This window comes from Staurois parvus, unplaced genomic scaffold, assembly GCF_062004578.1.
Source record: "Staurois parvus isolate SC_StPar_1 unplaced genomic scaffold, SC_StPar_1.0 ptg000439l, whole genome shotgun sequence".
NCBI classification, from domain to species: Eukaryota; Metazoa; Chordata; class Amphibia; order Anura; family Ranidae; genus Staurois; species Staurois parvus.
This window is the reverse complement of record NW_028318235.1, coordinates 2359088-2382098: the sequence shown is the minus strand read 5'-3', so window position 1 is coordinate 2382098 and position 23011 is coordinate 2359088. Positions and strand designations below refer to the sequence as shown.

The 23011-nt window shown below is 40.0% G+C and overlaps 1 protein-coding gene across 2 annotated transcripts in view; it reads left to right on the top strand.

Moving 5' to 3' along the window:
- Positions 1 to 23011, top strand: part of SH3GL1 (SH3 domain containing GRB2 like 1, endophilin A2) — a 230479-nt gene that overhangs the window by 39507 nt on the left and 167961 nt on the right. Inside the window, exons 2-3 of one of the 2 annotated variants that reach the window (XM_089687872.1) lie at positions 5183 to 5316; positions 17094 to 17162. In XM_089687872.1, the coding sequence (XP_089543998.1) occupies positions 17154 to 17162 (9 nt within the window). In that variant the 5' untranslated portion in view covers positions 5183 to 5316; positions 17094 to 17153. The remainder of the gene's footprint in view (positions 1 to 5182; positions 5317 to 17093; positions 17163 to 23011) is intronic. The other variant, XM_089687871.1, reaches the window with a different exon arrangement.

Below are 23011 nucleotides of genomic sequence, written 5' to 3'. Positions count from 1 at the left end.
CAACTCAATATATAACATTTTGTATCGTGTTTTTCTTATGTGTGTGTATGTATGTTATCTTTGTAGTATTCTTCAGTGGAGGCTGCTGCCTTTTTATATACATACATTTGCATGCCTAAAGATGTGTTGTTGTGTTATGAATTTGCAAACGGAAGTAGTTTTTATTTTTATTCTATCGTCCTTTTTTAATTTCCTATACTAATGTGTCTGGCTTTAAAGAGATGCCTAATCTAATGAATTCTGACTATTTATTAAGTCCGTATTACATGAACTTGAGGTTGCTTCTGTATCCACCATTTGCATTGTTAAGAGATGCCTGTAGCCTGTGTTTTTTTGGGTTGGGTTCCCTTTAAGGCGTGGAGGAGGCAGCTTCTGGGTCTCTATATAACATTTAGTTCTCCCTAGGGCTGAAATTGAGAAAGGAGTATATGCCTCCGGAACATGTTCTAGCAACCATGCTCCGTGTGTTTCTTCCCCTCCTGCTAGAGGTTCTCACCCCCATTTATGAGTGACGTTGGCTCGGCTGTGCACATTCACACTGGGCCCTACATGCTGTGACTGTGTGTCAGCGGTTGTCACGTACTGGTTGGGGAGCCTGACATGGAGAGGAGGCGTCCTCTTACTACTCCCGCTCGGAGCCCCTGATAGTGGGAACAGAGGGTGCAGAGCCAGGAGTGGCACGAGTGTCGGGTAGGTCTGGAGCTGGCAGCAGGTAAATGAAGACCCAGTAGATCCGGATGCAGGCCAGGTGCGGATGCAGGAACGTAGGTGCAACAGTAGGCAGGTATAGCGGCAATCAGGATGCAGACTGGGACTGGACACAGGAGCGTGGATGTGGCAGCAGGCAGGTATGGCCGAGACCAGGATGCAGGCCGGGTGCAGGACCGTGGGTACAGCAGCAGGTAAGTATGGCAGTGACCAGGATGCAGGCCAGGTGCAGGACCATGAGTGCAGCAGCAGGTAAATATGGCACAGCTAGGTACAGATACAGGTAAGTAGGTGCAGCAGAGTCAGACAAGCCGGGTCAGGATCAAACGAGCAAATCAAGTACAAGGGAGCAGGCAAGCGGATAGTCAGGGATAGCAGGGGTCGGTGCGGGCGGAGTTCTTTCTTAGATCAGGATACAGGCAACAGAATCAGGTAATAGAGTGCAGGATGTTATAGACCAGAAGGCATTGATCACACTGTATTGCAGGTTTAAATAGCCCGCCTTGCGGTGACGTGTACGCTACTGCGCATGCGCGCACTTATGCGCTTCTGCGCATGCGCACTCCCACGGCCTGAGGGGATCCTGTGCACGGCGACAGGATCCCAGACAGCGGTGTTCCGGGTTTATACAACTTCCAGTTTGACAGCATGCACGGTCTTCCTCCATGGGCTGCAGGACCACGGGCCAGGAAAGGCGACTAGATTAGTCATTTTTGTGTCGTCTTGTATTTTTTTGTATTTCCGTAACTTTTTATATTTTGTACATATTTTATGCACTGCCCACTTTCGGGAAATTAAATCTTAAAATTAATTAGGGACTTCAGTGTATTTAAGCACGGGCTCATATCTTCAGAGAGATTAGATTGGAGAGATTAGATTGTATTGTATTTTAGTGCCTTTAAACGCTCAGTCAAGCTCATTGCCAATCTGTATGCAATTGCACTGCATGTGGGCAGGTTGCATGCAGATTGTAAAGGTAACAGATCGGCCAGACGGAGATCTGTGTGTGTGGGGTGTCTCAGCAGACCATTCTGTGGATAAACTGCTGGGTGGTGGCAGGCTAACTTTTGTGGTGTGTCTGGTGTGGGGGTGTGTGGACAGTAGAAGAGTGATTAACACCGGGGTTCAAGCTGTAGGATAGCTGGAGGGACTCTAAAAGGGTGTGTAATTGCTAAGCTGCTCCTCAACTCTAATCAGTGCACCAGATTGTATATAAGATTTGTATCTGCCAGAGTGTGTGGTCGACCAGCTGGATTGGAGTGGAGTCCCCCTCTGGTGGTGGCCAAAAGGTAGTGCGGCTGATCTTATGTACGGTTTTATATAGTCAAAGTTAAGTCCCCTTTATTCCCTCTTACCCCAAGTCACGGCTCCACGTGCGCGCCTCGGTTAGCTAGTCGCTGTGGGTATGGCGTGTGGGGGTGGATCCGTGACACTAATGACTGTTAAAGTCGTTGTAATCCTAAAAAACACAAATCAATCTAATCATTCAGTTGAATAGATTTTACCTTTTTACTAAGCATTTGAGCTTAGTTTGGTATCTTGAAGCAATCCCCTTCTCCAGAAATCCCCCTGCTCTTCTGAACAGAATAAATCCGGCACACGCAGAAAAACGGTGTTGCCACTCTCTTTCTCCTGTGAGTGATAGGCTGTGTTGAAGACGAGACCAGCATGAGCCTCCATGTAATACACTGCAAAGGTGGGGGAGCTGTTGTCCTCTCCATGCTGCGGGTCTCTGCCTTCACAAGACTGAGGACTTGTGGACTGTCGAACCAAAGGTTTATGTGGGTAAAACCATTAGAAATTTTTGGAGAAGGATATATGACCACATCTATTATGTTAGATATATATTTTTAGGGTATACAGTTGCAAGAAAAAGTATGTGAACCCCTTGGGATTACGTGGAGTTTTGCATGAATTGGGCATAAAATGTGCTCTGAACGTCATCTAAGTCACAACAATAGAAGAACACAGTCTGCTCAACATAATACTACACAAACATTAGATGTTGCCATGGTTTAATTGCACATAACATTTGCCATGTGGGAGTGTTGGGGGGCTACGGCATCTGTCGGTGGTCTGGCTTGGGTGTGCGTTCATGCCCCGTTTCCTTTTATCGTCTCCATTAGGGATATAATACATTTGAAAATACGGGGGAGATAATGTAACCAATTAGCATTCAGTTTGTATTTAATTTTGTCTATGGTACTGATGGTTAATAGATGGATTGTAAACCTTCAACTATGGATAACATCTGGGTCTCCCAAGGTGGTGGAGTTGCGGTGGTGGCTGCTGAGTATTGGCTTAGTTTGGCCGCCGTGCGTCGCTTTGTTGTTGCGGTTTTGTGATGCTTTGTAGGAGTACTTGGCTGAGGCTATATGGTTTATTAAGGAGAGCACGCAGGTGTCATGAGTGCTCTCAATGTGTGATGATGCACTTCCACCCAGTGGCTTGTAAGGACGGAAGTGATTTGGACGCACATGCGTGATGTACGGTTACCGCTGTGACGGGCGGTTCACTCCCGCCCGATGGATCACCAGGGCGGAGACATTGGCTTTGATTGATGACATCATTTAAATGCCACGTTTTTAGATGATAGCAAATAAAATATGTGAACCTCCTGCGCTACTAAGCCTATACTAAGATTAAAAGCTGCCAACATCCAATCAAATACGGATAATAAATCAAATAATGAAACAAAGAAATTATGTGGCGCTACTACCTAAGAATTAAACCCTAAACCTGTAAAAAATAAACGCATGTAAATATCCACAGTGAGACAAATATAATGAATACACAAATCTAGTGATATAATAGTGCATGTGATAAATGCCAAATAAATATAAGTGAAAAGGGGAACATGCGTAAACTGATCATGATGCCTGAATACGGTGTATGTGCATAAAACAACAAACAAAACGACACTCGCACCAATCTGGACTGAATGTCCAATTTTCACGTGATCGTGAGTAGTCCAATACTAGGACTATAAAGGTGCTACAAATCTCTCAGAAAAATATGCCCCACATAAAGTGTCAAAATACATACATATAACATATATATAAAATGAACCCACCAACTAAATCAATATGTGAAAAAACACATCACATTCTGTGCAAATACTCAATATAACGATGGAAAGCGCAAATCAATTTATTATTATTATACAGGATTTATATAGCGCCAACAGTTTGCCTAGCGCTTTACAAAATAACTGGAGACAATACAGCAACAATACAGTTCAATACAAGAGGGATTTGAGGGCCCTACAATCTAGGAGATCCACATGCATAAAGTGCAAAAAATATATCTCAAGCCGTGTAGAACATACATACATACATACATACATACATACATACATACATACATACACACATACACATATATATATATCACACCTTAATATAACCGCAAATGTCCAAAATGGGTGCAATACACTTAAAATATGTGATCTTGTGAACTTGAGTGATATGTGCAGATGGTGACACGAGGGCATCCACTAATGGGAAAAAATGCTCGCTCACCTCCCCGCGTTGACCCGTTAAGGGTCACAACACTATTAGGATTTCTATCAATGAATCCTTCATGCATAAAGCTCCTCCATAACCGCGTCACTTTCTCCTGGATGTCATCCCTCTTTCAGACTGGTATGTGTAATGGCAGACCTCTTTCCCGTAGTGTTGTAAGTATGGCCAGTAACTCTAGGCTGCAGAGAAGAGCTTCGTGAGCACAGATATCTAAGAGATGGCCGGAGCAACGTGACTGAGGTGCTTCAGTGGAAAATGACTACCATTGTGTGTAGTTGGCGGTGCCACTACAGCGAAAGCTGCAAAGTACTGGGGATCCAGGACTTTGCAGCTTTCGCTGTAGTAGCGCAGCCAACTACACACAATGGTGGTCATTTTCCACTGATGCACCTCAGTCACATTGCTCCTGAGATGTGTGCAAACCGGGTGGCCAACTACAGGAAATATCTGACCTCTGTGATTGCCAACAAGGGATTTGCCACCAAGTACTAAGTCATGTTTTGTGAAGAGGATCAAATACTTATTTCCCTCATGAACATGCAAATCAGTGCATAATTTGTTAGACATGCATTTCTTTTGAATTTTTTGTTGCTATTCTGTCTCTGTGTTACAATACACCTACCAGTTGATTTTTAGACTGATCATTTCTTTTGTGAGTGGGCCAACATTCAAAATCAGCAGAGGATCAGATACTTATTGCCTTCACTGTATATTATACAATTAGTGTCCTGGTTCTGGACTCTTTCTATACCTCCCTTCTGGATGGGATAACCAGGTAGGGGTTCGATAACTGGGTTCTGGATATTATTATGATTGTGTGGAATATGGATACATCTTATACTTGCTTCTTGTGTCAGTGAGTCATCTATTGTGAGCTATATTTGGGATTTATTATTCCCCTCTCTCTCCTGTATCCCCCCTTTTCCCTTCTACTTTTTTCCTCTCTGTAGTTTGTTGGTCTGTCTACAGAGTTCCATTTGATTGGAGTCGAAGGGAGGGGACTTTGCATGTGGAATTTCATCCGAGACCATCACTTAACCTCTGTGTGGATGCTGTTGCTCTGCATCACCACTCATCTTGACATGTGAGTTTGCGGAGAAGGGTCTTTTTTGTAATATTTGTGTAAAATTATTATACTTGTATGACTGCTTTGTATATATGTACGTACATATATACACGTGTGTGTGTGTGTGTGTGTATATGTATAGGTTTATTTTTATATATATATATATATATATATATATATATATATATATATATATATATATATATATATGTCGACCTCTGGAGGACATGGATGCCGCAATACATGATGCTGTGCTTTTTTGGGCTTACTAGCCAAGTATTATTTTTATATGAAGTATTTGGAAGATGTGTTTCAATAAACATGTTTTATACACTAACATGAGGTTGTCCGTTTTTTGTACCAGTAAAGTCCCATCAGTTTTTGTTCTCTTTTGTATGATATATTAGGGATGAGGTACGTATGCAGTCTGCTTAATATAATTTTACAGATTTCAGTTAGAAAATGACACAATTAAGATTCCTATTATCAATGGTTTGTTTCTCTTTCACTAATGGATGCAGGATTCAGGAAATTGACAATTGGAGTTATACTGCCACCTATAGGATATTTGGAACAAATCGCAAAAAATAGTGACCTGCATGCCTCAATTTTTCCTTGTTTCCTAGAAGGATGGATATTTTTCTCTAATGGCAAAAGCTTAAAGCTAAACACTTTTTAATTTACATATTCCTTTCTCTTTATGTGTATGGATGATTGCACTGTACTTTAGTAAAAACAAATCTAAGTATCTTCTTTCATAATTGATATGCAGCTGTCATGTGAGACAGCTCTTTCCCACCCTGTCTGCAGGGAAACATTGGCGGGATGAGCTTCTAGCCCACTGTTGCCAAAAGGAAATTAATATCAAATAAATGTTTTAATTATCGTACAGATGTGTATTTGTACTCTGACTCATTTGCTGTGGCGAACTGATCTGGAAGTAGAATGTAGAAAGTTTGGACAGGGGGACCTTGGGGTGTTATATATGTAAAAAAAAAACTTTTTTTCTTGGACTGGCACGTACAGTGGAAGTTTTATAAGATCTATACATGGATTAGTATAACATTTGCATTGTTTAGATGCACTGGAATTTCATGTGAGATGGAAATGCATGGTAATCAGCCTGTTTGTTGTCTGGCTTTAGATCCACTCACTCATTTGCTGATACAGCAGTGGCTGCCTGGTGCACAGTAGGGATCTGGGACCAGAACAACAGCAGTATCTACTCCTTCTTTTTTTTTTTTTTTTTAAATCATCTTCTACCTTTTTACTATATCTTTTAATATTTTCTAAATTGATTTCTATTGAATTTTTAGTGTGTATAACAATGAAGTGTATATATTTTTTTGCACCTTTTAGGGGGCACTGATTTTTAGACCTATTTCAGTGCTGTGAGATGTGTAATGCTTACTGATAATTGTCGACAAGATGTCCCTCTTTTAGTGTATTGTTTCTACTGGGTAACAGGCCTTTTCCGGTTCCAGGGTCTACTAACTACAGTGCCTTGAATAAGTATTTTTACCCCTTGAAATTTTCCACATTTTGTCATGTTACAACCAAAAACGTAAACGGGATTTTATGTGACAACACACATAAAATGTGACCAACACAAAGTGGCACATAATTGTGGAGTGGAAGGATAATGATAAATGGTTTTCAAAATTTTTTTGCAAATATGTGAAAAGTGTGGCGTGCAATTGTATTCATCCCCCAAGTCAATACTTTGTAGAACTACCTTTTTGCTGCAATTACAGCTGCAAGACTTTTTGGGTATGTCTCTACCAGCTATGCACATCTAGAGTGAAATTTTTGCCCATTTTTTTTTTTTTTGCAAAATTGCTCAAGCTCTGTCAGATTGGATGGACAGCGTCTGTGAACATCAATTTTCAAGTCTTTCCACAGATTCTCAATTGGATTTAGGTCTGGACTTTCACTGGCCCATTCTAAGACATGAATATGCTTTGATCTATTCTAAACCATTCAATTGTAGCTCTGGTTGTATGTTTAGGATCATTGTCCTGCTGGAAGGTGAACCTCCACCCCAGTCTCAAGTCTTTTGAGGACTCGAACAGATTTTCTTCTAAGATTGCCCTGTATTTGGCTCCATCCATCTTCCCTGAAGAAAAGCATCCCCACCAAATGATGCTGCCACCACCATGTTTCTGGGGGATGGTGTGTTCAGGGTGATGTGCAGTGTTAGTTTTCCGCCACACACACAGCATTTTGCTTTTAGTCTCATCTGACCAGAGCAACCTCTTCTACGTATTTGCTGTGTCGCTCACATGGCTTCTCACAAACTGCAATTGGGACTTCTTATAGCTTTTTTTCATCAATGGCTTTCTTCTTGCCACTCTTCCATAAAGACCAGATTTGTGGAGTGCAGATTTGTGGACAGATTCTCCCACCTGAATTGTGGCTCTATGCAGCTCCTCCAGAGTTACCATGGGCCTCTTGGCTGTTTAATGCTCTCCTTTCCCGGAATGTCAGTTTAGGTGGACGACCATGTCTTGGTAGGTTTGCAGTTGTGCCATACTCTTTCCATTTTCGGATTATGGATTGAACAGTGCTCCGTGAGATCTTCAAAGCTTGGGATATTTTTTTTAACTTAACCCTGCTTTAAACTTTTCCACAACTTTATCCCTTACCTGTCTAGTGTGTTCCTTTCATGATGCTGTTTGTTCAATAATGTTCTCTAACAAACCTCTGAGGGCTTCACAGAACAGCTGTATTTATACTGAGATATTAAATTACACACATGTGGACTCTATTTACTAATTAGTTGACTTCTGAAGGCAATTGGTTCCACTAGATTTTCATTAGGGGTATCAGAGAAAAGGAGGCTGAATATAAATGCATGCTTTTCAGATCGATGATTTTCAAACTTTTTACAAATATCATTTTTCTTCCACTTCACAATTATGTGCCATTTTGTGTTGGTCTATCACATAAAATCGCAATAAAATACATTTATGTTTTTGGGTGTAACATGACAAAATGTGGAAAATTTCAAGGGGTATTCTTTTTCGAGGCACTGCACATAATATATAAGGCAAGTGGCTCCATACGTTCTCCGTGCCCCAATTACATCATATTTGACAAAATATGTTAGAAGGAGCCAGAGATTGTGACGTCACCGCAGGACTTGGAATTCTTGGAGTTGTGGTCTTATACTAGGTCGCTGTGTTCTTCTTCATGTAAAACATTTCTAACCATTACAATAAAGCTTTTAACTCTGAATTCATCCTATTACGAGTGTGTTGCGCTTCTCTTTCTTTTTATATTGTGCGACTCCTGAAGGAGAATTGGAGATGTGAGCTGCGGAGTCTCATTTTGCCATTACCTTAAAGATTGCAATAACCAAAAGCTTTCTAACATTTCGTGTGAGAGTTGCACATCTTTTCCTAAGCCTCTGTGGGTTATATGGTGGAGAACACGGGGTGTTACATATGTGAACTTAGATGAAATTATGCAACATCACTTGGATATGCGAATTGCTAATAATTATGGATTTTTATTGTGTGCGTGTAGCACATATTGCACTGGACATCATGGACTTTCTCATGATCAAGATATTGATAAGGTTATATGTTTTGAATCATTTGTAATTAATTTCAGTTTGAAGAGTTGCACATCATTTACATAATGTATCAATGTAATACAGCAGGGATATTGAATTAAAACTCACGAAGGTCCGGTCATTACAATTTTCATCCATCAAAGGTCCGAGTCTCATGTTTGTGCTATGACTCGGTTTCTTCATATCACAGCTCCTCCCCTTTACATTAGTTTCCCCTTCACATCACAGCCCTCTTCACATCAGTCCCCCCTTTATACCACAGCGCCCCCTTTTACATTGCAGAACCCCCTCTTTACAATACAGCACCCCTTTACAATGCAGCCCCTTATTTACATTACAGTGCCTGCTTTACATCACAGCCCCCTTAACATCCAAGTTCCTCCATTTTACATCACAGCGCCTTCTTTACCTAAATGTCCTGTGTCACCCCTTCACATCACAGCCCCCCATCCTTTATATCATTGTCCTCAGCTCGCACCTCACATCACAGTCCCCTTCTCTTTCACATCTGTGTCCTCTGTCACCCTTTCCCATCATAGCTCCGCTCCTTGTATCTCAGTCCCCTTCACAACCCCCTTCCTTGTACCCCAGTCTTCTACACAGCACCCCTTCCTTGTATCCCAGTCCTCTTCACAGCGCCCCTTCCTTGTATCCCAGTCCTCTTCACAGCGCCCCTTCCTTGTATCCCAGTCCCCTTCACAGCGCCCCTTCCTTGTATCCCAGTCCCCTTCACAGCGCCCCTTCCTTGTATCCCAGTCCCCTTCACAGCGCCCCTTCCTTGTATCCCAGTCCCCTTCACAGCGCCCCTTCCTTGTATCCCAGTCCCCTTCACAGCACCCCTTTTTTTGCACCCCAGTCCCCTTCACAGCCCCCCTCATATCCCAGTCTTCTTCACAGCACCCCTTCCTTGTATCCCAGTCCCCTTCACAGCACCCCTTTTTTTTTGCACCCCAGTTTTCTTTATAACCTCCCCCTTACTTGCATCTTAGTCCCTTTTCACATTCCCCCTTTCCTTGCACCCCAGTCCACTTCAGAGCCCCCCTTCCTTGTACCCCAGTACCCTTTTACAGGCCTCCTTTTTTGTACTCCAGTCACCTTTTTATAGCCCCCCTTTTTTTTTTTGTATACTGGTCCCCTTCATGGCCCCCCTTCCTTCCTAGCAGCCCAGTCTCCTTTATATGAATACCTCCCTCCCTTACATTACCCCTACCAATCACAACCCTCCTCTAACCTTTTTGTTCCTACCTTACACAGCAGGTAGTAGGCAGAAAGCAGAGCATCCCTGGACAGATGGTGGGGCATTCTTTTCATGTTAACAGGCAGGTGATTGGTTGCTAGGAACACCTAACAACCAATCACTGGCTTGTTAACTTAAAAAACTGGGTAGATCCCACCCTCTGGCTGCTATCAGGAAATTACTGCGGCGATGGCGACTGGGGGCCTGGGGAGGAGGATATTAGCTGGCAGAGGACATCCAGGCTGCTAAATAGCAGAGCCTTGAGCCATATAGGACTGTCATTCGGCCTGTTTGCTGACCGCGGTTCGCTATTTAGTGATGCCTGTAATAGTGTATCCTATTATAGATGCTAGTGGCTTTTCCATGTGTATATTCCATGTGTATATTCCAGTATTTACCTTCAGACCTTTTTAGCGCTGTTTCTTTTGGTTTTGCTGTAGTTGCAATTTGTTACATGTTGGTGTCAAAATGCATATATTCATTTAAAAAAATCCATTAAAGTTCATTTTTGTGCACGCAATCACAACGGATTACCCCCCCCTTTTTTTTTGTAGAGTGTAAATATTAATACCCAACACATCAAGCTTTAAAATTATGTATGCCTGTGAAACAACAAAGGTCGGTGCCCAAAATTGTCCTTAGACGATGCTTTATAAGCTCTTACATGTCATCAGTTTACAGTTAACCATGCATAATGGTCCTGGAATTATTTGTTCTCACTTTGGCATAGGCAATGATGTATACCATGTAGGACAATTATCATTTTCTTTGTATGAAGGTGCTTTGACACATGCGTCTAGGCATTTGTACATGTGGGGCAGAGGGGCTTTACAAAATTGACCACTGACAATTCCTGTTGAGGTTGCATTGCAACCTGCCATGGTTGTGTTAGTCAAAATTGTAGGGCAATGGACTAGGGTCATGGTAAAGCATTCAGCTTCTATTCACACTGATTCTTTATTTGTAGAGAACTTAGAGCTTTATGTTATCGATAGGTTAGTTGATATTGCGATATTTGTCTTATTTCCTGGATGAGTCTCCTATCGTGAATATGCAAAAAAATAATTGGTTGAAATGTTGGTCGACAAAACAGCAATGTAATAAGCATTTGCTGTGCCTGTTGAGAGTCAATGTCTCTTTGAAGCTGCTTTGGACACCCTATAAAACAACTGAAAGACCAGACCCAAACCAGAAGTCCAGTTTAGCCTCAAACTTTGGGATTTGAGACTTTCACTGGTAAGAAAGTATCTCTGATACGTGGGTAGGACATGTAGTTTCCAGGGGCTACAAGCTCTCTGCTCCCTTCCCACTTCTTTATCCAACCTTTCTGTGTTTCCACACAGACTAGCACAGCTCTCTATGGCTCTTGCTCTTACAAATCTTTTGAATCAAGGTTGAAACTTTTTCATAGTTCTCAAACCAAAAGGTGATATCCACTCTATCTGGAATCTGAAGGTCTTAAGTGTCTTTATTCAGGTACAAAAATTTGCATAATTGAACAATTGCCCTCAAAATGAATGATCATTATCTCAGACCACTTTTTATATACCTTTTGGAACTTTTCCTTTGAACTTTTAGAGCCCAGGCTGACATTTGTAGTCTACATACCCTCCTGGGTACCCATAAAGTAGCCACATACACAGGCAACCTAATTTTCATCAGTAATATCCCTCCTAAAATTGAGGCTATGGGTATAGAGAAGAAAATTGTAACAGGAAGAATTATGATACACTTTTTCTTTTAAGAGGTCTACCTCCCACATACATTACCTAGAAACCAATATGCCAACTATCCTGAGTTTTTGAACTAAGTTTTAGTCCCATAGTCAGGACAATTAAGGAGGACCTAAACTGTTGCAATAGGAAAACATTTACTTGCTATAGCATCATTTAGATAAATGTATAAATGAAGATGAATTACCACACCAACTGTATCTTCTCCAAACCTTGCCAGTTTAACTTCTGTGCAGTTTTTTCTTACAAGATATGAGAACCCAGTTCCTAAAATACTTCGGGGCTGGAATAAGAATCTGCCTATACTTTTCAGCAATGAGGATGCCATCCATCAATTTTGACCAAGTCACCAAATCCATTTTCCAAAATGCATCCTTAAACCTTCAGGGATTTTCCATAGTGATTCACTCTTCCCTTCAGATATTTTGTCGCATTATGGTTCTCCAGTCCAGTAAAATCTGTTCAAAGCACCTACTTCTATTTTCTGTACCCCAGTTTTTTCCTTTTTATGTGTTTTTTTTTTTCTTAATTTTTAAAAAATGTATTAACATTTTTGCTTATGTGTGTTTGTTTTTTTTTTTCACTTGTGGGAAATTTAGTTTTGGTTACAATTCTTTCAAGAAGAATTTGATTGTAAGTAAATGTACTAATGGTCCAGTGTTTTCCCTTAACTGTGCCATTTTGTGTGCTTTTACAGCTAGAAAGACCTGTCTGCCATGAAATATCAGCTTAAAATAATCTTTTTGGTGAACCACCTTGTGTCTATGTTTACTTTTGCCATGGAGTGAGATGTGAAAGTTTAACAACCACAGGGCAACCTGATATTTTTTCTGTGTCCCATTTATGTTCTGCTTGCATAGCTATTTCTGTTTGTGTTCAACAGTTTGGATCAACTACACTTTGAGAATGATCCCTCACCTGTTTACTAATAGGAGGCTTTTGGGCAGGTTAATAATAAATATTTAATATTCTGTATATTCGTCTACTGTATTTATATACCCATGTCACCCCCAGCATGTTATCCTATGTGTTTATGCACACATAGGCATTTAGCAGCATTTTCAGCCTGAAAAACCAGAACTGCATTTTAAAGCCAAGTTTTTCAGCTGTAGAAACGCTCTAATGCTGAAAAACATGGCTATCCGGTGTTTTGTGAGCGTTTTTGAGACTCAAGTTTTTTTTAAAGCAATATTTTTGGACACTTCCCAGTACAGATTCACCGAAATTTCAGTGGCCGAAAACACCCCTTTTGGCCATTTGCCGATATGAAAAAAACACCGATACAGGTGCCGAAAAAAACCTCGCTGCCACCACTGGCTTTCCTTAGTGAAGGAAAGATGGCCTCCACTCATCTCTATGCCCTTGGAGGACCAGAGCGATGTCACTTCCGGTTCCTGCCGGTTTTTATTTTATTTTTTTAAAGCACTAGATCAATACTTTTTGATCTAATGCTTTACATTTCAGAGGAGAAATGTGAGGTCTTATTGACCCCATATCTCTCCTTAAGGAGGACCTGTCACTAATTATGCATTCCTTGTGATAAGAATAAAAGTGATTTACATTTTTTTTTAAAGTGACAGTGCAAAAAGCAAAACAAAAAAACATTAAATAATAATGATAAAAAAAGTTTAAAGTGCCCCCGTCCCCCCCTGTGCTCGTATGTAGTGGTGAATGCATACAGTCAGGTCCATAAATATTGGGACATGGACACAATTCTAACATTTTTGGCTCTATACACCACCACAATGGATTTGAAATGAAATGAACAAGATGTGCTTTAACTGCAGACTGTCAGCTTTAATTTGAGGGTATTTACATCCAAATCAGGTGAACGGTGTAGGAATTACAACAGTTTGAATATGTGCCTCCCACTTGTTAACCTCCCTGGCGGTATGATTATGTCAGGAATTTTGTACCAAAAGCAGTACCATTTTTTTGCATGGGAATTTGCTGTTATGTATTGTAGGTCTGCAATTCTTAGTAATTACTTACCTAATAAATACTCATAAAAAATAATATAATAATTTGAAATATAGCGCCAAGTTCGCACATCACTGAGCAAAGTCGCAAAATCGTTTTCAGTGTCTGATGACGAATTTCCCCAATGAATCATCACTCAATTCTGTAAGTAGTTATGATTTACTATCGCTGTTCTCTAGCCGTTCTAAAACCGATTTTGACCTAAAGGGACGCTTTTTGGACGCCGTGGACTTTTCTAAGTTTACAGGCAGAAAAAACAGTCAAAATGCAGGCAGGGCACAGGACAAAGCAGTAGGGACAAAATGTATGTGAAATGCTTTGATACAGGAATGTTTTGCTATGAAATAATCATTTTAAAAAAAATAATTTTTTTTTTTAATTTTCAAATTTGCCGCCGGTTCCGGCGCCCGTACGTCCCGACGTCACAGGGACCGGAACACGGAAGCCAGATGCCGGCATCGGCCGGAGGAGATGGCTGGGGACGCAACGCGGGAGCGAAGGACGAGGTAAGCGCTGTAGGGAATCCCTGTGCAGCTCGGGGTTACCGCTTTTGGTACTGAAGCTTTACCCCGAGCTACACTCGGGAATACCGCCAGGGAGGTTAGGGGACCAAAAGTAATGAGACAATTGGTTTCTCAGCTGTTCCATAGCCAGGTGTGTGTTATTCCCTCATTATCCCAATTACAATGAGCAGATAAAAGGTCCAGAGTTCATTTCAAGTGTGCTATTTGCATTTGGAATCTGTTGCTGTCAACTCTCAAGATGAGATCCAAAGAGCTGTCACTATCAGTGAAGCAAGCCATCATTAGGCTGAAAAAAAACAAACCCATCAGAGAGATAGCAAAAACATTAGGCGTGGCCAAAACAACTGTTTGGAACATTCTTAAAAAGAAGGAACGCACCGGTGAGCTCAGCAACACCAAAGGACCCGGAAGAACACGGAAAACAACAGTGGTGGATGACCAAAGAATTCTTTCCCTGGTGAAGAAAACGCCCTTCACAACAGTTGGCCAGATCAAGAACACTCTCCAGGAGGTAGGTGTATGTGTGTCAAAGTCAACAATCAAGAGAAGACTTCACCAGAGTGAATACAGAGGGTTCACCACAAGATGTAAACCATTGGTTTGCCTCAAAAACAGGAAGGTCAGATTAGAGTTTGCCAAACGGCATCTAAAAACGCCTTCACCAGTTCTGGAACAACATCCTATGGACAGATGAGACCAAAATCAACTTGTACCAGAGTGATGGGAAGAGAAGAGTATGGAGAAGGAAAGGAACTGCTCATGATCCTAAGCATACCACCTCATCAGTGAAGCATGGTGGTGGTAGTGTCATGGCGTGGGCATGTATGGCTGCCAATGGAACTGGTTCTCTTGTATTTATTGATGATATGACTGCTGACAAAAGCAGCAAGATGAATTCTGAAGGGTTTCGGGCAATATTATCTGCTCATATTCAGCCACATGCTTCAGAACTCATTGGACGCCGCTTCACAGTGCAGATGGACAATGACCCGATGCATACTGCAAAAGCAACCAAAGAGTTTTTTAAGGGAAAGAAGTGGAATGTTATGCAATGGCCAAGTCAATCACCTGACCTGAATACGATTGAGCATGCATTTCACTTGCCCCAAGAACAAGCAGGAACTGAAGACAGTTGCAGTAGAGGCCTGGCAGAGCATCACCAGGGATGAAACCCAGCGTCTGGTGATGTCTATGCGTTCCAGACTTCAGGCTGTAATTGACTGCAAAGGATTTGCAACCAAGTATTAAAAAGTGAAAGTTTGATTTATGATTGTTATTCTGTCCCATTACTTTAGGTCCCTTAACAAGTGGGAGTCACATATGCAAACTGTTGTAATTCCTACACAGTTCACCTGATTTGGATGTAAATACCCTCAAATTAAAGCTGACAGTCTGCAGTTAAAGCACATCTTGTTCGTTTCATTTCAAATCCATTGTGGTGGTGTATAGAGCCAAAAATGTTAGAATTGTGTCGATGTCCCAATATTTATGGACCTGACTGTAAGTAGGCCATGCCCACATATGTAAACTGTGTTCAAACCACACGCGTGAGGTATCGCCACGAACGTCAGAGCAAGAGCTATAATTCTCACACTTGACCTCCTCTGTAACTTTACACTATTAACCTATAGAAATTTTGAAAGCATCACCCATGGAGATTTTTAAGTACCGCAGTTTCATGCCATTCCATGAGTGTGCGCAATTTTAAAGTGCAACATGTTGGGTATCTTATTTACTTGCCGTAACATCCTCTTTCATATTTTACAAAAAAATTGGGGAATATATTATTTTTTTTTTTCTATCAAAGTGTATTTTTTCCAATAAATATATATATATATATATTCTTTTAAAAACTGCGCATTTCGGTTTTCGGCTACGTGCATTTTTAATTTCATTTCGGTGCACCACTACTTTCCAGTGTGCTTTGCTGATCTTGCTTTCACTGTCTGACCTGTGCTGTATGCAAACAGGTACATTTCCCAATATCCTCTGCTGCCTCATTGTTTCAGTTGACTGAACTGTGTGCAAACAGGAAACAGGAAAAATAGCAGAGAAGTGTTTTCTTGCTATATAACACGATAAAAACCGCTAATAAAAAGAAGAGACAAAATCCTGCAAAACTCATGTTTTTAACGTGGCAATGGTACTGGTGTTTTTATATCATTCATTGTGTATGAGGTCTAACAAATATTATTATTTTTATTATTCAGGATTTATATAGCCCTTAGCTCAAGCTGAAATTTGCACACAAGGGAATGAGCCATAGCAGTGACTTATCTCCTCTATTCCTAACCCTCCATATTGATCCATCCAAGGTTTCAATTGAACAGACCAACAAAAACCTCTGCTGCGCTCTTTGGAATACTCCTATTGACCTTTGTCGTGCATTCATTTTTTTTTTTCAACTGGGTTTGTATTTTTATAGTAAAGATGTGATAAAACATCAGATTAAAACCTACTTCTTCTTCAATATAAATATGTAAAATTGACTCAAACCCATCTTTTTGTAGGTAATCTAGTGTAATTAATTTGCAGTATTACATTTTGCATTTACTCTTGTAAGGATCTACAGTAGAAGCATGTCCGGGGGGATACACCTCTGTTTCAGAATGTGTGCTATACAGCAGTTGATTGAATTGATGTTAAAAAGAACACAAGCAAAGATGATTGCTTTAAATTGAAGGAAATGCAAGACACATGTGATTTTTTTTTTTTTTTTTTTTTTTTTTTTTTCTGTCTTTCAGCTTGTGAGTGAAAAGGTTGGAGGAGCGGAAGGGACCAAGCTAGATGATGATTTTAAAGACATGGAAAAGGTAATATGTATGCTGATCTTGTAATGTCTAAAGCTAAAACTACCATCTGATAAGCTAACCTAAGTGTGCTGCACTCCTAGAAAATACTTTCTCGACTTTTGGTTTTACAAATTCAAATGGAGCAAAACAAGGTGCTGCAGCAGACCAGGCTGGTATGACTACATCCAGGGTGTTTAGAATGTGTTTTGAAAAGAATAAAAGTTCAAAACCATAGTCTGGAAGATATTTTTAGCGTTTGATTAAACAAACCATTAGCTTTTTCTAGAAAACAATATTATAAACAAGAATCCACATGGATTCATGAAAGACAGAAGTTGTCAAACAAATCCTGTATTTTTGTTTATTTTTTTAAATGAGGAAATAAGGAAAAACTTTGACAGAGTGGCTGTGGAATTAGTATACTTGGACTTTGCAAAAGCTTTTGACACAATTCCCCACACATAGCTAATATGTAAGCTAAGGTGTACTGTATATGTGACGGAGGAGTGGGTGGAACAGAACACACACGGAGCACAGTGGGACACACAAGACTTTTATTGAATGATCGTGAGAGCACAGTATTAGTATAGCAGAGTTCTGGTAGAAAAAAATGGGTGAAGTCCGTAACACAAGGTGGGACACACAGGATAACCGAATTCTGGTAGGAAAAAGGGGCTTAAATCCGTAACACAATAAGTGGAAATGTAAAGGAAGCGAGCGCCAAAAAACAACTAGCAGCTGATGCACCAAAGGCAACCATCAAATACCTCACAAAATACAAATCAACAAGGGGGTGCAGTGCTAAATAAATAGATACAAAACATATAATAAATGCAAAGTGCTCATATGAAGTGACAAATCTACATAAAGCATACACTAAAGTGCTGTGCATGTGATATTAAGGATGATATATAGATATATCTATATATACATATATCACACAGCTCCCCTATTAGGGAGAGCACGTAACTGTTCAAGAATATTTGTGACTGATATAATCCATACAGTCTCTAGGTGGTGATCTGTTGTTCCCGGAAAACCACTCAGGTGATGTGTCAAAAGGTTTTGTTAAAATTGCACACTCACCAGATGGCAAATCATATTACGCAGTATGTAATTAGCCGGAGGTCCCCTTAAAAGGCAATGGGCAGTTTGGTCTGGTCCAAGAGATCTCCTTCCTCCCTGGTAATCTGCAACCCAGCTGCCGTCCTCCAGGAATGGGCTCTGTGGTGGTATAGGCTCATCCTAGATTGTAAGCTCGAAAGAGCAGGGCCCTCGTACCCCTCGTGTATCACATTGTATTCTTTTCGTACTGTCGCATGTTCTGTCTCCCTTTGTAATTGTGTTGGTGCTTTATAAATACTGTATAATAATATGGAGCCAGAAAGAAGAATGCCCATAGTGTAGTATTGTTTCAGTCAAACACGTTTATTAGCAGATAAGTATCCAACAAGAATCAGCACAGAAGTATACACTGACCATATGCAAGATGGCCGCCGGACCTCCTCGTGGTCTTGGCGTGACGTCACCGGGTATTGCTCCTCCTCGACGCGTTTTGTGCACGAGCACATATTCATGAGGGGTATGGACATAAACCAGGAGACGTCAATTTATTCTCTTTATAAGGAAGGCGGCGCGTGCACACAGACGCAGCCGCTGAATGACCGTAACGGCGCACACACACAATGTGTCCACCATTTTACCGGAGCTCAACATGATCACGTGTCGGCTCCGGCAACACTGTGTCACAGGTTTTATCCATGAGACCATATAAAAGGCAGAGATAAATATCAAGTGCAAACCTTGATATATATAAAGGAAAACACTGCCAGCCATATTTAACCATTTGCCGCCCGCCCTATGGCCGAATGACGGCCGGCAAATGTCATCAGCGTTCCGGGTGGACGCCACATGGCGTCCTCCCGCACATGCGCAGATTGCGCTCCTGCAGAGCCGTGCAGCGGCGCGATCTGTTACCGGCCGTGTACCTCGGACACGGCCGATGACAGATCTGAGTATCGGCCCCCGTTGCCTGTACCATGTGACCTGCTGTGACCAATCACAGCAGGTCACATGACAGTTGTATACAATGGATGGCTTCATTCATGCCATCCATTGTATACTAGTGTCTAGCTGTGAATGGTCATAGCTAATCACATGCACATGTCATGTGATTAGCTGTGGCCAAATCACAGCTAAGCACAAAAAAAAAAAAACCCTGAATGAATTGATGTCATTCAGGTAAATGCTTGCTTATAGCAAAGTAATTCTTTGCTATAAGCAAATTGTGTAAAAAAAAAAAAAAAAAAAAAAAAAAAAAATACTGATCACTTACCCAAAGTAGTACAATGTTACTATGGTAACATTGTACTACTTTGGTCATAGTGAAATATGAAAAGAAAATCTTAAAAAAAAGAAAATTTAATAAAAAATAATAATAATAAAAAAAAAAAAAATATATATATATATATATATATATATATATATATATATATTTATATATATATATTTTCATACTGTCACCAGTCAGTGTCCCTGATCACCGCCATGCCAGTTATATGATGACGCTGTACTGCACTGGTGACAATATGTAAAAATAAAATAGTGAAACTAATTTTTAAAATTTTTTCATTTTCCAAAAAATTATGACAAAAAAAACTTAAAAAAACTTGCCATGCCTCTTAGTACGTCGGACTGTCAACTTTGCAAAAAAGGGTCATTTGGGGGATATCTGTACTGTTCTGACATTCTTGGACCTCAAGAAATTAGATTGGGTGTGAGCACTTCAGGATTAATCAATATTCAGATCTATACCATAGTTTGTGAACTCTCTAACTTTCCTACAAACTAAAAAATACATCTTAATTTGGGTTATTTTCACCAAAGACATGTAGCAGAATACATCTTGGCCTAAATTTATGAAGAACAATTATTTATTTGCAAACTTTTATAACAGAAACAGAAAAACGTGTGTGTTTTTTCAACATTTTGGGTCCTTTTTTTGTTAATTTAGCAAAAAATAAAAACCCCAGCGTGACGAAAATGATAAAATTTTAGTTTGGGTACAATGTTGTATGACCATGCAATTGTCATTCAAAGTGTGAGAACGCTGAAACCTGAAAACTGGCCTGGGCAGGAAGGTGTAAAATTGCCCGGTATTGAATTGGTTAATATATTCCCCATGTAAGTAAAACAATGGGTGTGCATAAACACGGCCGTTGAGTTTCCACGGCGGCTCATGCGCAAACTGCATACGCTATTTTACCGGAGCTAAAAAATATATTCATGTGTCTGCTCAAATAACATTGTATCGTAGGTTTTACCTATAAAATGACAGACAACAGACATGGATGTAAAGGGCATACATCAATGGATGCAGGAGCAAACATTATACGGATCAGGAAGGAGAAATGATTATTGTCAGATCCGAATCAATGTAGTAATACAAGACCAAGATCATTGGTTTAAAACATGTAAATTGTCAGAATAATGCCCAAAATCTTATGCTGTCTGCATAATAGGGAAAAGTATGATATAAAAATATTACTAAAGCGCAATCTAATCAAACGGCTATTAATGTCAAAAATATGATATCATAAAACGGATAAAAAGATGATCATAAATACATAGATAATAATGCATAGGAGACATTATGAATTCAATCTAAAATAAAAGCATATGGTGAGTGTATATTATTAAATAAGGAGAAATAGAGAACTCCCATAAAATGAATATAGAGGAACAAAATTAATACAATCAAATAAAATTAGATGTACAAGTCCATAACACATACAAATCACAATAAAAACAAACATAATGATAAAATACATGATGATAAAATAGACTAAAATGAAGTAAAAATGGATTCACTATGCGAAAATATTCTGGATAAAAGAACAAATGGAACCATGAAAAAATATATAAATTAAAAATAAAAAATCAAAGTAAGGATTAGGCAAGAGAATAGGAGATCCAAAATGGTGGTCTCAGCTGTTTTCTATGAAACAATTGAGATCCATATCAACATTGAGACCTCTAGGATAAAGGGTGCCCATCTCGAAAATCTATTTGGATTCAAGTTGCCAGACTACCCTTTTCTGGTTGGTACCTCTCCAATGAGATTTTATCATGTCTATACCGACAAATGTAAGGGTAGACGGATCCTTTTTGTGACATCTTTTAAAATGCTTTGAAAGTGAGTGATCATTGAAATCTCTTTTCACGTTATATACATGTTCCCTCAATCTTTCGCGCAGCCTCCTAGTGGTACGTCCTATATATTGTTTGCCACAGGGGCAACCCAAAAGATAGACCACATAACGACTATGACATGTGATAAACTTATCAATTTTATAGTTTTTTCCGGAATGTGTTGAGGTGAACGAATACATTTTTCTTTTGCAGTAATTACTGCATAAACAAATGACACATTCGTTACACGGAAAAAACCCGTGACATCAGAAAAAAGGATAGACTAGGGGGAGGGTTTACAACATTAAGGGCTACCAAATTTCTTAATGCCATTGTCAGTCTAAAGGTCATCTCCGGTTTATCAGGTAATATTTTAGTAAGGACTGGGTCCGCCTTCAAGATACCCCAATTTTTGTTAAGTATTTTAGTGATCATCTTATGTTGGATTGAAAAGGTGGTAATGAAAGGGCAAACTTTATTCGGTCTCTGTACACCCCCATTATTCAGCATATAATCTCTATCGGCCTCTGCAACTGATATAAGCGTCTTATTTAATTCGGATTCGCTATACCCTTTTCCCACAAATCTCTCTTTTTAAGATGGCGGCTTTTGAGTAATAAGTGTCCAGGTCAGAACAATTCCTCCGTACCCTTAGGAACTGTCCTTTAGGAATGTTGGACAACAAAGCCGGGTGGTGGCAGCTCTCTGTAGGGATATAGCTATTCCTGTCTGACTTCTTAAAAAATGACTCTGTGGTAATCATACCATCTTTCTTAATGTTAAGTCTAAAAAATTTATTTGAATAAGGCTGTATTCGAAAGTTAATTTGATGTTTAAATCGTTATTATTCAGAGTGCCGAAAAAATTCAGAAGTCTGTTCATTACCATTCCATAACAAGAAAACATCATCAATGTAGGGCCTGTAGAAGGACAATTCGGGCCACTCCCTAGAATAAATAATGTCCTCCTCCCACCTGGCCATGAAAAAGGTTGGCCAGACTGGGAGCAAATTTAGCTTCCATCGCTACTCCACGTGTCTGAAGGTAAAATTTAATATATTAGTAAAACCATTTTAATAAAATGTCACTGCTTCCATCCCATCTTTATGATCTATATTACTATATAGAGAAGATACATCTGCAGTAACAAGCAGAGTATCAGGATAGGTAGACCCCTAATATCATTTAACATCTGTTTCGTGTCTTTAAGGTACGATGGGGTACCAGTTATAAGGGGCTGGAGATAATGGTCTATATATTGACCTATTTTGGAACATAACGAGCCTGTTCCGCTGATAATAGGCCTCCCTGGGGGGTTGATGGGATCTTTATGTACCTTCGGTAAGATATACATAACTGGCAGTTTTGGGGCTAAGGGGCACAGAAATTTTTTCCTTTTTATTGATGACCTGATCCTGATATCTCTTATTAATAATCGTTTTAAGTACCTTCCTATATTGTGTCATGGGATCTTTGGGTAACAGACGATAGGTATTGGTGTCATTGAGGATTTTGTATACCTCGGTCATGTAATCAACCTTACGAAGGACAACCACAACACCCCCTTTATCGGCTGGTCGTACTACTAAGTCTTTTTTATTTAAAATACTATCAACCGCATCTTTAACATACTGTTTAACATACTGTTGATCCCACGGGCGTTTGACTTTCAAGCTTTCC